The 16,075-nt window shown below is 41.9% G+C and overlaps 1 protein-coding gene across 2 annotated transcripts in view; it reads left to right on the top strand.

The window, feature by feature from the left end:
• Positions 1–10,370: 10,370 nt before the first annotated feature.
• The window catches only part of BMPER (BMP binding endothelial regulator), a 262,209-nt gene continuing 256,504 nt past the window's right edge, over positions 10,371–16,075 (top strand). The window contains exons 1-2 of one of the 2 annotated variants that reach the window (XM_029234380.1): positions 10,371–10,643; positions 11,695–11,780. In XM_029234380.1, coding sequence (XP_029090213.1) covers positions 10,511–10,643; positions 11,695–11,780 — 219 coding nt within the window. In that variant the 5' untranslated portion in view covers positions 10,371–10,510. The remainder of the gene's footprint in view (positions 10,644–11,694; positions 11,781–16,075) is intronic. The other variant, XM_029234379.1, reaches the window with a different exon arrangement.

The raw sequence follows: 16,075 nt of genomic DNA on the forward strand, positions 1-16,075 counted from the left end.
GTTTAAGTTCAGACTCCTTCTAAAAGAGAAGCCTTACAAATGTAAACGCATGCGGAGAAGTTTGGCTGGAAGGGAAGGGAAAAGGAAATTTTGACAGGTACTGGAAAGAACAGTTTCTACATGAGTGGGAGCAAACTCTTTGCACTTTCGGGCAGATGACAGGGCCTTGCCCTCTGTCGGGGTCGCGGCGGACACTTCAACTGCAGCGTGCAGAGCTGCTCTCGCCGGTAGCCTCAGTGCTGCCACCTACAGGGCCTTTGAGGCAAAGCGCGCAGCCCTCACGGCTCCTGGGCGGCGGGGACGCTGGGTCGGCGCTGGATGGGTCTTCGCTAGCCATCATTAGCTTCCCTCTCTTACAGGTTTTAATGCTTATAGCCCTAGACACAAAAGTCTGGGAGACATTTATAAACATTATTTCCAAAAGGGGGGAGGGAATGAAAAAATAAAATCAGAAAAAGCTCCACGCATAGAAATGTAGAAATGTCACATTGATGTAGAACCAAGTGTCAGGCACTGAGTTAGGGGCTTGGCACATGAAATTGCATTTAATCCACATAACAGATAGCATCAGTAGCTTTATGCCCGTTTCAAGGTAGATTGAATAACCCAATACACAATTGTTTCGAACCCGTGCCACTCCCATTCCAAAATCCATATATGTCATAACACACTACCTGACAAATGATTGTCCCACCTTTCCCAAGTATAAAAGTGCACACAACTGAGTTGACGTCACAAAGAGCTTCTGTTTGCGCGTGGCAAATGATGCTTACCCTGAGCTCTGAAAATCTGAACTTCTCAAATGAAGATGCTATAGCAGAAATTTTTCACTTATATAAGGGAGTAGGGACTTCATTACCACGGCCCAAATCTTGATCCATTGGTAAATTATTTCATATCTGGCATATCATGGCATATCTGAATGGCATCTCTTATTGTAACAAAAGCTAATGCCCGGTAATTATTTCCGTCATACACCTCACTGGGGATGAAAACTGCAATGGAACTAGATCTTCTGTTTGGAATTGATATTTTTTTCCCAACATCAATTAAAATATACAAGAAAAAGATATTTAAAAAATAATAAAAAATAGCCTGTTAACTCAAAAAATTATGCAAGAAAGGTGTTGAGTTCTCCCCCATGCCTTCCTATTTACACAGATAAAATACGTATACGTAAATGGTTAAATGTAAATGACGGCCTTATATATCTTAGAGAATAGAATGTCTCAAATTAGAATAGTGGAACTTATGGCAACTTTAATAGGAAGAAAATGAAAGAAAGTATGGTAACTTCAGTGGGAACAAAGTATCTGTTATGCACATTGTAGTTTTTCAAAAACTGTGCATTTACTGCCTTAAGATTGATTGCTGGGTTTGCATAGCAAAGACTGACATGGATTGTGAAGATAAGGGTGGGCTCCAGAGTGGGAAGCTGGCTGCTGCTATCTACTTACCGTGATCTCAGGGCTTCAGCAAGGCTAGTATCTCTTTCTTCCTTTGCAGTTCCTACTCTTAAGCCCCCAATTTTCTACTTTTAGTCTTAGTTCTTTAGGTTGAGGCGTTGCTTATTAGCAGATGCTGTTGTACCCAGATATTGGTATATTAACTATGTAGAATTATTATTACCAGAAGTATCTATGTTGGCCCACTTCTGTTCAGGGCAACCATGTGGCAGGCTTCAGGCAGAGAGGAAAAGGTACTGTCCTCGCAGCTTAAGTTTTAAAAATCCAGGAGAAGAACTGGGGTCATATCTTCAAACCTACATCAATGAATGTGGTCAGAGGGATAGAGATTACAACTGGCTCCCTTTTGGCCTCATGATCTGCCTGTTTGCTGGAAGTGTGTGTGTGTGGGGGTGGTTATAATTATTTCAAACTTTAGTAAAACCATATATTTTGAGGAATATTTCCCAAAGAAGGGGCTTGCTCTTCTGGAAGAAAAATTCATGTCCATCACAACTTGGAACAAGTTACGTTATTTGAACTTCAGTTGAAGAGTTTGTATGTTTGTTTGAGGCAGTAGAATTAGATGCCTTCTGAGGGCCCTTTCATATCTAAAATCTCTAGTTTTCAGTTACGTTCCTATGGAGCACTTTATGAAATGATTTCATATCCAACTCTGACAAGCAGGTAGAGGTGATTCTACTTCACCCTCCTATTAGATGGGGGAAACCGAGCCTCACAAAGTTAATTAATTTGCCTCAATCATTAGAATGTCAAGTGGCAGAACTAGGACTACATATTAAGTGATTGGATTAGTTTCAAAGGATTCCCTTTGAATGCTACCCACATTAGTGAAATTAGTTTTGTTCATTCTGTAATGACCACTAACTAATCTCATTGGTAGCAAACTACTATAAATTAAGCTAGAGTTGATGGGATAGTTTTGATGAATTAAATCTTGGGCACTTGAATTTTTAATTTAGCTGCCTTCTGAGAGATGCTGAGGTCATTCATTAATATGATTACTGTCTTTCTGATGGGAAGTACTGGAAAGTATGGCTTGGGGAAAGAAAAGCTACTGAGAATTCAAGTTGAAAGAAACTGCTTATAGGAAGGGATTGAGGGAGAGACTGGGGGCGAAACTGATTATTATCTTCCAGCTCACAGACACTTGATATTATGCGTGAAGCAGATAGCGGTCAAATAAGTCGCCATTGTTTGTTTTAAGAATTCCCTAAATAAATATTTACTCCACACAATCAATGAAGTCTAGAAAGTCAATGGAATGTGTTTTATTTTTAACAAGGCTTAAATTAATTGTATATCTCCTGCATCTACAAACATCTATTAAGATCACTCTGAGAACTAGCTTAGAGCTCCTAATGACTGGCTTTCTTTTTAAACAAGGATTTCAGGCTAGCATATAAAGTTTTTAAGACCAAAGGGGAAAATAATCTTTGATTAAGAATGTATAACATTATGATTCAAAAGCCTTAATGCACATACCTTTGGTCTGCCAACTAATGAATTTATCCTTGAGGAAATAAAGATGCAGAGTAAAAGGATGTTCACTGAAGCATCTCTTAGAGTAGTAAAAACAGGAACAACTTAGATGGGAGATTATTATTATTATTTTACAATTCAATACTTTCTGATTTATTCATGGAGTTATGCAACCATTACCACAAGCAATTTTAGAACATTTTCATCACCCCTAAAAGAAACCCTGTACCCCTTAGCAGTCATTTTTCATTTCCTCCCAAGACCCTAAACCCTGGTAACATTTTGTTTCTATAGATTTGCCTACATTGGACAATTCCTATAAATGGAATCATATAAACTAGCTTCTTCCACTAGCGTAATGTTTTTAAGGTTCTAGATGGGAGATTATTGAGGAAGATTATGGTACCTTCATACAGTGGAATATTCTATAATCATTAAAAATGATGCTGCCAAAGAATAATTAGTGACAAAAACATTCACAATAGCTTAACCAATAAGAGCATAAGTTCTGGATTCTGATTCTGATTCTAGTTCAACCAACTCCCCATTGTGTGACCTTGAACAATTTACTTAATCTTTTGTGCATAATTTTACTCAGATATAAAATGGGGCTAATAACAATTGTATCGGCCTCAGAAGCTTGTTGGGTGAAATGAATGAGGTAATCCATATAAACAGCTTAGCACAGAGCCAGGCTCTATAATAAGGTTATCAAAGAGTGCCACATTTTCTTTCTTTGCTGATCTGTATTTCTTACTTTTAGGGCCAACAATTATGTTAACTTGGTAATGATGAAGAAAATATAAAAGTTATTTTAAAAAAATTATTAAAAATAATTTAAATTGTGGTAATATACATATTACATAAAATTTACCATCTTAACCATTTTTAAGTTTACAGTTCAGTAGTGCAAAATACATTCACATTGTTGTATAACCAATTTCCAGAACGTTTTTCATCTTGCAAAACTAAAACTCTACCCATTAAACAATAGCTCTCCATCCCCCCTTCCCCCAGCCCTTGGTAACCACCATTCTACTTCCTGTCTCTATAAATTTGACTACTCTAGGGACCTCAAATAAGTGGAACTGTATAGTATTTGTCTTTTTGTAATTGGCTTATTTCACTTAGCATAATGTCCTCAAGCTTTATCTATATTGTAGCCTGTGTCAGCATTTCCTTCCTTTTTAAGGCTGAATAATATTCCATTGTATGTATATACCACATTTTGCTTATCGATTTATCTGTTGATGAACAATTGAGATGCTTCTGTCTTTTGGCTATTGTGACTAATACAGCTATGAACATGGATGTACAAATATTTAAATATTGTTTTTTCAAAGAAAGAATAGTATAAGTTCCTCTAAATTTCCTAAAACTGATAAGGCACATGTAAACAGGGACTACACAGGTGATTGAAATCCTAGATTTGTTCATTCTCTCAGAAAGTGTTTAATAAATTAATTAATATATTTAGCTTTTTATTGGGCACTTTGTCTTTGAGGCTAATTATTTCAGAAGATTTTATATTTAGTTGAAAATAACAAGGGAAAGAAAACACCAACAAGGGCTGAAACAAGACAGGTGCTGAAAGTCAGAGGTAGTCAGCCCAGGGCTTATACTGCATTTCATGGTAACAGAGTCTAAACTTCTCTCTTCTTGCTCTGCCATGTCCCTAAAGTTTTTTTCCTGAGATCTTTACATGGGACAAGGGGGTTGTTGGAGCTCCAGCAGCATTATTTCTGCTTCTCTTCCAGCATTATTTCTGTTTCTTCCTTCCAGAAGGGAGGAAGGGAAGAAGGAAGTGTATGTCCCTTCTTTAAAGATACTTTCCATTTCTACTCTATTGGCTGGAAGTTAGTCATGGGATCACTCATGGCTGAGATAAGTGGTGTTTATTGCCAATAAGCCATACACACTGCACAAATTAGGGACTCAATACTGAGAAAGAATGGATGCTGGGGGACAGCCAGGATTCTCTGCCAGTCTCCGTACATGCTAACTAGCATCTTGGAATATACATCCTTAGGTAGGTAATGTTGAACTGTTTCTCTCTGAGTCTATAGATAATCTCTAATAATAGTTCTGAGGCAATGGTGATTTTCTCAGCTTTGTTGATACTTACTCCAAACTTGATTTAAAGTCTTGTAGGAGAGCTCATAAAACCTAGAACAACAGGCATAAGGCATTGGCTTTATATTCTGGTGTCTTGGGCTTGTGCTGAGATTCCCTCAGCTATCCCCTACTTCAGATAGACAGATAGGGTTACAGCTTTGGTGCCAATGAAGCTGGTGATTAGGCAAAGTTGTTTTGGGGAGTTACTTCCCAGATGGAATGTAGAGATGAGGACCCTTTCTCAAAGATCATACTCTATTAATGAACAAACATTGGTGCCTACCTAGTGGAGTCAGATTTGTGTCTGATTTTTATAACTTCCAATATCAAAATGATTTCTTTATTAAGCATTTTAGATGTTGATGAAAATTTTAAAAATCTTTGAAAAATAGTTGCTTTTGTTTTAATTGTAGAACTGGAGAATCTATGACACTCCAATGTGGTTGTTTTGGCTTATGGACATTTAAATGAACAAGTACTCTGTAAAACAGGCAAAACTCACTTCATTACTCATGACGAACCACCATCCTTGAGGCAGGGATTGGGGTGAGGCCAAAGGTGAGTGAAGGTCAGGGAAGGAGTGAAGGGGAGTTTATTTATTACAATAGTAATTCAACATTTTAAAAAAAAAGTGATTTTGTTATTTCAGTGCAACTGTGTCTAAAAATGCCTTGATCCCATCATCTTTATCAAAATGCCCTGCTTTAAAAATGAATAAACTCTTCAGTGAGTACAGTCATATGAAAAGACCCTTAAGGCTACAAACAGTAGAGAAAATGATTGAGAGAAAGATCACTTAATGAAAATAATTCAATTTTAATAAAGATCATTTAAATAAAATAGACCAATATCACTAAAATGATGCTTTTGTCATTGTCTCCAGTCTCTTCACCTTCACAAAAAAAGTAATTTCAGAGCCTCTGACTTTTTGGAATGACATTATTTAGAGCCCTCTGGCAGAATCTAGAGGACTTCTTATCAGCCTCAATGGTACCCTCTCCTGTCTGAAGGACCAGAAACTGAGCAAACCAGTAGCAAAACCCAGAAGAGAGTGCAGTTCTTTAATGTTTTAGTCTAGTGAGCTAAGAGGAAAGTCACTGTTCAACTGGTGAGCGAAGTTGTGGTCTGTTTTTCTTGCTCTTACAACTTGTGTCATTGGTGCTAGTTCAGTTCAATAGATATTTCAGTACCAATTGCACTAACTCTATAACTTTAATTTGTATCATATCTAAAAACATCCAGTGGTCCTTTCCTATATTCTTATGACTCAATAAGGCAGAACAGTTGTAGTGGAAAGCATTATGATCAGAGAGTCAGAGGAACTCTGTTTAAATGGGCTATGCCATTAACTAGCTGTGTGACCCTAGGCAAGTCATTTTCCTGTCAGTCTTCAGAATTCTCATTCTCAAAGGGAAAGGGCAGGGAGTTGGTTTGTATGATCTCTAAGATCTCCAGTGTTTTAAAAAAAAAAGTCAAAGCACCATTTCTACTTTCATCCCAAGAAGAATCATATACCCATTGCTAAAAACATTGAGAAACTGATTCATGATGTATTACTCATTCCATCACCCAAACCCTTTTGAACAGATGGAGGTGGAAATGGTGCTCTCCAGTATCATGATTAATAATGAATAAATGCACAGATTGCTGAATGCACCTGCAGAGATACTTTCCAATCTAAAGAAATGTAGTCTGGTTGTTTCTAAGAGGTAGGCACTTACTCCATGGTAAATATCCTGTTGCTTATCTGAGGTGGATCCTTCAAGTGCTGCCTCTACTTTCCTCATTATCAAGCCTTCCCACAGCTCTGCTCAGCTGACAGATAGAGCCAATTAAATGACTGCTCCCCATTCTCTTTGTAAATAGTGTGTCTCCCTGCTGTTACTCTGCTGCTCCTGGATTGTCCTTTCTAATAAAGCCTCCCCTGCTTTTCAAATCTCAGCTCCTTTGCCACCTCCTCCATGAAGCTAAGTCTCTTCTTTCTTTAAACTTCCATGACAGGGCATGTTATCTCCTCCTCTTACATTCATTTCCTACCTTGTACTGCATTCATTTATAAACACGCTTTATCTCCCTTACTAGACTGTAAGCTCCTAGGTGGCACCATCCCTTATCCTCATCAAGTCTGAAATGCTTTGTGTCTTTCATAAAGCAAAACCCTCACACATTTATGGAATACCTTCGGCCCTCCCTAGTGGTTGGTATCACAATTCCTTTCCCCTGCTGCCTTTTTGAAGGGCCTATTTATTTCTATTTTTAGGAAGCTGGGCTGCTGTAATTTCTCTTGAAGTAACTTTGAATCTACATTACTAAGTGGTATATTTAGTTGGATTTTTCAGCGCAAATTCAGCATCATAGTTTTGCCAAGGGATGAAGAGAATTCTCCTACCACAGGCCTCGTTCTCTTTTGGTCTGATTAGGTTATATATTTTATTTTGAAGAGCATGAGATAGCTGTAGTTAAATAATGATCTTTGGGACCCATTACCTCCATTACATTGAAAAATGTCATAAACAGAGCCAAACACATATTTGTTCTCCTTCTGATTTCAGTCAAGAGCATTTGGGGATTTGGATGGTACCGCCCTTTACTTTAAACAAGTGAAGGCAGAGCTGTATGCTTTTCAGTGCTTGCCTGCTTCTTTTGTTTCTTTTTTGACCCCAGAGTATCTCAGGTTTGTGTAGACAGAGACCAACTGGCAGCTGATAGACTGTCACTTGAAGGGGTGGAGGCAGCAGCCGTGGAGGGCTGATAAGCCCTTTGGGGAGAAAGATGCTCTTCCAGAAGTAGGGCCCATTTGCCAAGAAAGCAGCAGGGGAAATCACTGGTGGCAGCTGATTAAAACAAACAGGAAGAAGGGACAGGTTTGCCAAAGGCTTCTGTGCATCTTTCCCATTGGTAGACTTCCAGGCAGACGAAAATGTTTTCCAGGTGGTTTTTGGATTTATACCTATAGGGCAAGTTCCAGTGCATCCCAAAGCACCAGGTCCCTAGTTTGAGAAATGCCACACACACACACAGATTCCATCATAAAGACTTTTGCCATGCAAACCCTTGAGGACGTATGGCTGATGTCAGGGAAGGCACATCTGAGTAACTAATGTGTACTCTTCAAATATCCTGCAATTCTCTAATGTGAGTTTATCCAGGTCTACTGCTGAAGTCTAGGGCAATGAAAGGTCTCCCAGCCTACCCATTATTCCGTTTTCCTTAATTAAGTCACGATTATCATCTTTATCTAAAAGCCCCATGCAGAGAGAATCTTTTTTAGGTAGTGGTTTCAACTGACTGTACTTCTCTGTAGTCATAAACGTTTTTATTTTATTGTTTTGATAAAAAGTGGATTGGGAGGTAAGGCTAGGTTTAGAGATTTCTTTTTTTGCATGTTCTTTATCGTTAGTAAATACATTAAACACTCTGATTTTCAAGGAGCTGCCTGGCTGTGGTGGTTATTTGCGGGGGGGGGGGGAAGGCAACCACACATCATCTTTCTTCTCTTTTAATTTAAGTTTTACGCTAAAAATCTGTTTTGAGAGGGAAATGGAGCGTGCTAAGCTAATGACAGCTTTCCCCTCTCATACTTTTTCCTTGTCAGAGCAATGCGCTCCTATTGGCTCCTTGGCGTGCCGGAATGTGGGCATTGCAGCTTTAAGTGAAGGCTCCAACTACTCGATAAAATAAAAACAAATAAACAGCCCCCGCCCCCCCCCAAAGAGCGGAGGGCTTAAGAGGAAACTGTACTAAATGTGTCCGCAAACTGACTAATATATTTGCAAAGGTATAGTTTCTACGACTACCGACAACCCACTTTGTGTCGGGAAATCGTTAGGTGCGTCCCGCTGAGAAACGTGCTTGGCTAGTCTGCGACTGCCGTTTAGATCCACCCAGGCCGACCCGCCAGAAGGATGGGCGTGAGGGGGCCCCGTTTTCATTCTTGGTAAGAGGAAGCCGGCGACCCAAGGTGATCTCCGAGGACAGCTGATCATCAGGTCCCAACACTTGCCAAGCGTCCCCTAATTCCCATTTGGTTACAAAAATTCTTCCCTCCTCCACTGCATCCCCCACTTTGAGCAAAGGGTGCCACGGCCTGAGCAGGAGGCCGCGATCCGGCCGGGGGGATCCGCGGGCCGTACGTAGGGTCGGACTCCTGGACACCCAGGGCTGCGGCTGCCGAGGCCGCGGGGTGGCTATTCCTGCTACAGATTAGCCGCCGCGCGGGTCCCTCCCTCTTTCTCGGGTCAGTGAATGATTAGTCAAACACCTCCCCGCCCCAGTCCGCTCGAGGTTGGATGGGAGGAGTCATGGAGCGACTGTTCATCTTTTTTTAAGGGCGAAAAGCGTTCGCCTCTGTGCGTTTATTAATCGACCTTGCGTGTAGTTTCAGCTTCTGTCTTCCCTAGTGTCATGACTGGCAGACACATAAGCACAGAACACTCTTCTGGAAGGCCCCTCGCCCCTCTGTCCGCTCAGCGCGGGAGTCCGCTGTCTCGCCCCCAGCAGACCGAAGCAAAGCAGGGAGTGAAAAGTCGCGCGGCCCCCCGCCCCCACCCCGGCGCCCCGTGTCGCTCCATCCCAAAGCTGGGGCATCTGGGAACAAGCAGGGGTGGTGAGGCGCCCTGCGTCCCGTATTCTGCTCCCTCCCAGGGCTGGAGCACCCGGGTGTGAGTGGGGGTGGCACGGCATTCCCGGCTAGGGGAGGGTTCCCCCGGGAAAGGGAGGAGGCGCTGCGCGCTCCGGGCGGTGGAGACACGCCTGCCCCGCTCCGATCCGTGCCCCGGGGCAAGTGGCCTCCCTCGAGGGGCTGGGGAGCGGGCTGGACGCCCGGTGAAGACAAGCGCCCGGCGCGGGGCTTCTGCAATGCCCCCTGCGCCCGGGCGCCCCCAGCGGGTTCCCAGAGGCGCCCGGGCCGCCCGAGTCTCCGGCGCCGGAGCGAGCGTGCGCGCGGGCCGGGCTGAAAGCCTGAGGGGCCGTCAGGAGGTGGGAGGGCAGGAGTGGAGGACGCCGCGGCAGCGGCGCGCCCCCGGGCAGTCGCTGCAGCCCGGGCGGCGGCGGCGGCTGTGCAGCGGTGCGCAGCGGGAAGCGCAGCCACTCCTCTCTGCCTATCTCCGGCTGCTCCGATACCCCCTCCTCCCGGCCCCCTCTCTAGTATGGAGGAGCCGACGACTAAACCGCTGCGAGCAACTCCTTAAAAAAAAAAAAAAAGCCGCATTGGAGGAGCCTGGCCGCAGGACCCCTCCTCCCTGGGCGCCCCTCCCCCCTCGCCTCTCTCTCCCGCCCCCCCCTTCACCCCCCCCCCCCCGCCCCAGGCTCCCGGGCGCCCGCCTCCCTCCTTAACGGACTGTCTCCCGACTCGCCGGCTGAGAGCCCTTTTTGACTGCGAGCGGCGGTAGTGGAGCATAGGCGGCGGCGCGGGACCTGCAGTCGCCCGGGATTCCCTCCAGGTGACGATGCTCTGGTTCTCCGGCGTCAGGGCTCTGAATGAGCGTCCCTGCCGGCGCTCGCCCGGGATTACCTGCTGCGTCTTGCTGCTGCTTAATTGCTCGGGGGTCCCCATGTCTCTGGCTTCCTCCTTCTTGACAGGTAGGGGAGGGGCGGGAGGGACCGACCCTCCCGGACGCTGGCTTGGTACCTGGGAGAGGAAGCGCTGGCTGGCCTCGGGGACGGGAGGGCGGGGAGCGAGCACCTAGGAGCCTGCCCCTCGCTGGCGGTGGGCAAGAAGCGAAGCCCGCGGGGTTAAGGGGTGGGAAGGCAGTGAGTAGGTTAAGGGGTGGAGGGCAAGGAGGCTGTTGACATCAGTAGTATAGTGATAACGGACATTCTTCTATTTGAATTTGAGAAGTTCCTTTATTTATTTTTAGTTTTCTTCAATCTTTATTTTGATCTTTTCTCCCGTATACAATTAAAGAAAAAAAATTTAACCGTTTTCCACCCATCGGCCTTTCTCACTCTATAGGGTTCCAATATAGCTTCTGTACAGGGAGTGCTTTTTAAAGCACCTTGAATTTAAAGAAACTATCATATTTTAAAAGGGTAATAATAGCAGGATATAATAATTATATGCTTTCAGGCAGGTGAAGACCTCAACTGCTATTCTGAAGGACATACTTTAGTGACACCTGGGGCAGAAAAGAAAATATTGAGGCAATTTCTAAAAGAGGAAAGAAGATTGTGTTTCAAAAAGTGATTTCAGCTCAAGACAATATGAGGCGGATTCATATAAAGCCCTGTTCATTGACACTGTCCTGAATTCTGTTCAAATTTAAAATCTGCCTTAATGGCCAATTTGAATTTTTTTTGCATGTGGGAGTGTGTGTTTACTTGAAATGCCTTCATGAAGGAGGGGTATTATTAAGGATCCAGTGAAATACTTGGAATTGTGCTTAAACCGTCGAAAGCAGAAAATCTATCTATATAGCACGGCCTTTAAAAAAACAAAACAAACCTGTTCTAATAAAACTATTTAAAATAGATTTTCTTCGGGGGGACTTCTTTTGGCTGAGTTTGAGAATTTAAAACTCATTAGGAATTTCTGAAATTTGGGTATAGTTGTTTCAAAAAGCATTAATGTAAAAATTCTATTTTTGTAACAATGGCACTAAGCTAAATTTAAATAACTTATTTTCCCCTTCAGGTTCTGTTGCAAAATGTGAAAATGAAGGTGAAGTTCTCCAGATTCCATTTATCACGGACAACCCTTGTATAATGTGTGTCTGCATGGTGAGTATGGAGATCAGGTAATGTGAAGTCAATTGCTCCCTCTGATAAGCTGAATCCATTAAATGTAATATGACCAAATCTTAAAAACTGATTTTGGTCGTTACAAAACTTCAGATAGCTGGTGAATTGAATTCAGTTGAATTTCTGAGTATTATGGACTTTTGCAGTTTCCATTTCATCAGTCTGGGAATTTCTTATCTTTGACGTCAGTTTACAGAAGTAAACTTAAGGTGGACTTGGTATGGCATCGTCTCAGTGATAATTACCATTTGCCCTTCTGTTCCCAGGAATGGCTATTGCCACCAAATCATAGGTGCCACCAAACTTTCTGCCTTGATTCTGTTGTCTGAGCTCAGTGTGAAAATGATAACATTTAGGTATAAAGGTCTGGGATAAGGTATATGACAAGGGGAAAAAGAGATGAGAGTCACAAAGCACAAACATGAGGACAAGATGTAATCTTGGATTTCTTTGCCTCTTATATACTAAGCTCTCAAAAACAGAAAGAACTCTATCCTTAGAGGATGACACTTGGCTTTCAGCTGTTTAGTTAACACTGGCAGTGGCTAGTAGATTAAAAAAAAATTTGTTTCAATTTATTTTAACTTAATAGTTAATGATAAGGTCTAATAAGTAACCACACGGGGGAGATTAAGTTATACGAATAAGAATTTCTGAGCTGAAATAGAGACTTACAAAGAACAACATTTTTGCTTAAAAGTGTTTTACATGCCAATCAGTTTTGGCAAACCTTGATTAAAAACTACACATCACAAAACCCTGTTGGAAATACATTAAGGCAGTCAAATGCAAAGCCCCCAACTGATAGATGACTGCTTGTTATCAGATCAACATGCTGTATGGAACCAGAGAAGAGATTCTTCTCTGTTTAGGTGAAAGCCAAGCCATCTGGGTTTAAACTACCCAAACTTTTTCATGATAAGAGATGAGGTCAATGTTGTGAAATGATAAATGGGTGAAGGTGAATGTCTGTATCAAATGATTATCAGGTTCTGAAGACTAAGGAAATCAACAGAAATAGAGGTAAAAATGCATTCCGTTTGCAGAGATAAGCGTTACAATATTGTTACATTTGTAAAGTTTAAATATACAGTTTGGGTTTTGCAGACTGTTCCCAAATAATATAAAAATTCTCCATACAGCATTTCCCCTTTTCCATACTCCTGCCCTGGGGGAAGTAGTGCCTTTCCCCGAAAGTACAGCCTTACTACTAATAAAACAGATATTAGAATCTTGCTGTTTTGAAGGTAAAGAGTGAATCTGAAAAGATGCGTCAGTTGGAGTTCTGGAGTGATATTTATTCCAGAAATGCATTGATTAAGTTCAGACGGGTGGTAGGTTCATTTATATCTTCGAGTAACATTTGGAGGTATCTGCCTTCGTAAGAGCTGTCAGAAATCCTTTCTAAACATATAAAGTGTGGACTCTGGCACTCCAACTCACTTGCTATTCAGAGGATGCCTCAGAGCTCTCACTAGCCGAAAGCCTCAGTGATATGTTGCCGTGACCTTTGCAGGGGTTTAGGATTATGGGGCCCAAGCTGTCATAGTTATTACTGCTTCCCAAACATTTGTAATACTTGATAAAGTTGAGTAAGAATAGATGGACGGCCGCTTCTTTATTTGTGTCTGCTCTTGTAAGTTTCTGAGGGACCCATTGCAGTATATGAATTTCAAAGCACCTAGACTGCCATGAGGTGGTTGACATTTTTTTTTTTTTTTAGGTTGGAAGGTAGACTTATTTAGCAGATAGATAATGTCAGCAATTGCAACTAACATTTATGAAACACTATTTGCCCACACTTATTGAAGCCTGCATTATTTCATTTAATCTTCACAAAAATCCTTTGAGGATTTTTACCCTCCTGTTTTACAGATGAGGAAACTGAGGCTAGAGGCGTTTAGTAGATTGTGAAGGTCACATTTTTGTAAATAGTGGAGCTGGAACTCACTCTCACCTGCCTCTAGAGCACATGCATATAATCAAGTGAAACAGGCTGTTTTCTAAGTTAAAGATGTGAAAAAGCAAAGAAAAAAATAGAAAGTTTGTTGAGTTATTTGACTTTTTGGCATTGCTTGAGTTATTTTGCTTTTTTCTTTTGAGTCTTCTAGGAGTTCGGTTAGCTAACATTTGTTAATCACATTATATGAAAGGAAAATCTCGTTATGATTTCAGCTGACCTGCAGGGAGCTTTAGTTGTGAGCTAGTTTTATGTATGTACGTTAAGAGGGTATGTAATAGTCAAAACTGTACTTTGGATAAAGAAAATAGTCATATTTAGTTTGTGTTGGTCCAGCCTTTTGGCAGAAAGTTACCTAAAGTTGAGTATAAGCTCATATCTTGTTTCATAACATGTACTGAAAAAAAAAAAAAAAAGCTAACCTCAACGTATGCTTAAAAAAGACATAAAATGTTACAGTTGGGAGGAAATAGGTGGCACAAAGTCCTGCATATAATTACAGTGTAAAAGCTTGAAAAACCCCACAAAATCAACTTGGCCTGATTTAAACTTTTAAGCTCCGAAATGTTTCAAAGGTGGAATGAGCTTATTTCTGTGGGAATTTTGAGGATGACTGCGGATGCAGTGGCCACGGCAAGCAGAACTGAATAATTTTATTCTCACTTATCCTTGTCTGCCTGGACCCGAGCATTTTGCCAGCATCAGTCGTGGTCCAAGAATAACCTGTTTGTTAGCTGCTGATGGGTATCATTCTAAAGTGTGTGGGTTCAACTATTCAAGAGGGAAGGTGAGAAGTTAGGCCATTGTCCTGAAATCTAGGGAAGTGGGTAGACAGTTTGGATTAAAGATGGAGGTGTTTCATTGTTCAATTAGCTTTTCCCCGTCTTACAAAATGGTCTTTTGTGGGGCTGAGTTAGGAAGGCCCAGACTTATTGCTGTTTTGTATGACGATTTCCCCCTTCTTGCTAGAATTATTTTTCCCGTAATGCCTAGGACAACACGTTGGTGCCTTCCATGAAGTACAGCTGATAGGAGCCAGCTTCTCTCAGCTAATGAATCTACAGTGGTCCTCTGGATCTTTCGGGCATTCCCATATACATCCAGTGAACCTGGGGAAGTGGTACCCCTGCTTCTCACCCCTTATCCACCTAACCGTAGCATAGAAGGAAATGGCACAAGCCAGTGAGTTCGGCCCAGTACTGGAAACCTGAGAAAACTTTGGAGGCTGGGACTCAGAAAACCAGGAGTTAGTCAGTCAGGGCTTAGTTTGGCATACATTTTGTTCAGCAAAAAACATTATTCTGAGGTTTAAATTTCCTCTTTTAAATCCAGGGGTGCAATTTAGAAATGGACCCTCTGCTCGTAAAAAGCAACGTGAAATTTGGTGTTACAAGAAGCAGGGCTCCACCTAGCTTGGAGCCAACCAAGTGGTACAAACAGAGGGGGCTTTGTCTGCTGTCTTCCACTTTTTAATCACAAAAATCTTCCTTCACTAAACAAGCAGCTACCAGCATCTTTGATTCTCTCGGGTACCTTATCTCTATAAGAGCCTCATGTTTTTTATTGTTCAAATTAACTGGCTAGAGACTAGTTATCTATTATCTGAACAAGTGTCAGGCACGTGTTTGAGAATGAGGGAGATAGCGGTGCATCAGGATTCAATTCGTGTGTGTGTGTGTGTGTGTGTGTGTGTGTGTGTATGTGTGAGTGTGAGGGAGAGAGAGAGAAAGAGGTGTAGAGAGGGAGAGCTAGGAGGGTGAAGGAGAGAGGGAGGGAGAGGAGATAAAAAGTAGTCCTTATATGTTCAGAGAGATACACTTAGTACATGCACATAAGCATAGGTTGCCACAATTTTTTGGAAATTGTTTTATATCATTTTTAGACTTTGGATTTTGGATGCTCACTAAGGAAATGATCAGGAGTTATTTATTTATTTATCTATCTATTTATTTATACTCTGTTTAGACAGTGTTGCGACCAATTGCCTTTCCATAGAATAAGGTACTCAATAGAACAATTTGGGGGGAAAGGTAACTAATTTACAGCATTGTGCTGGCAAATTCACCAGTACTAGCTCATAGACAATTATTATTACCCATGCTTTCCTGAGGCTCAGAGAGGTGGAGCAAATGTCCTGAGGTTACATCGTTACTCAGAGACAGATCTGGGATGTGAAAACAGTGTTTTCTACGCTAAATCAACTTGCTTCCGCTGGTCGTTTACTACTTACAAACGTCTACAGATACTTCCAAGGGCTCAGAGAGTTATTTCAGCCTCTGTAGAGCTGACGTAGGCTCACTTTGGGGAGCAGTTA

Source organism: Monodon monoceros, unplaced genomic scaffold (assembly GCF_005190385.1).
Source record: "Monodon monoceros isolate NGI ecotype Baffin Bay Population unplaced genomic scaffold, NGI_Narwhal_1 Super_Scaffold_2, whole genome shotgun sequence".
In the NCBI taxonomy this organism is placed as follows: Eukaryota; Metazoa; Chordata; class Mammalia; order Artiodactyla; family Monodontidae; genus Monodon; species Monodon monoceros.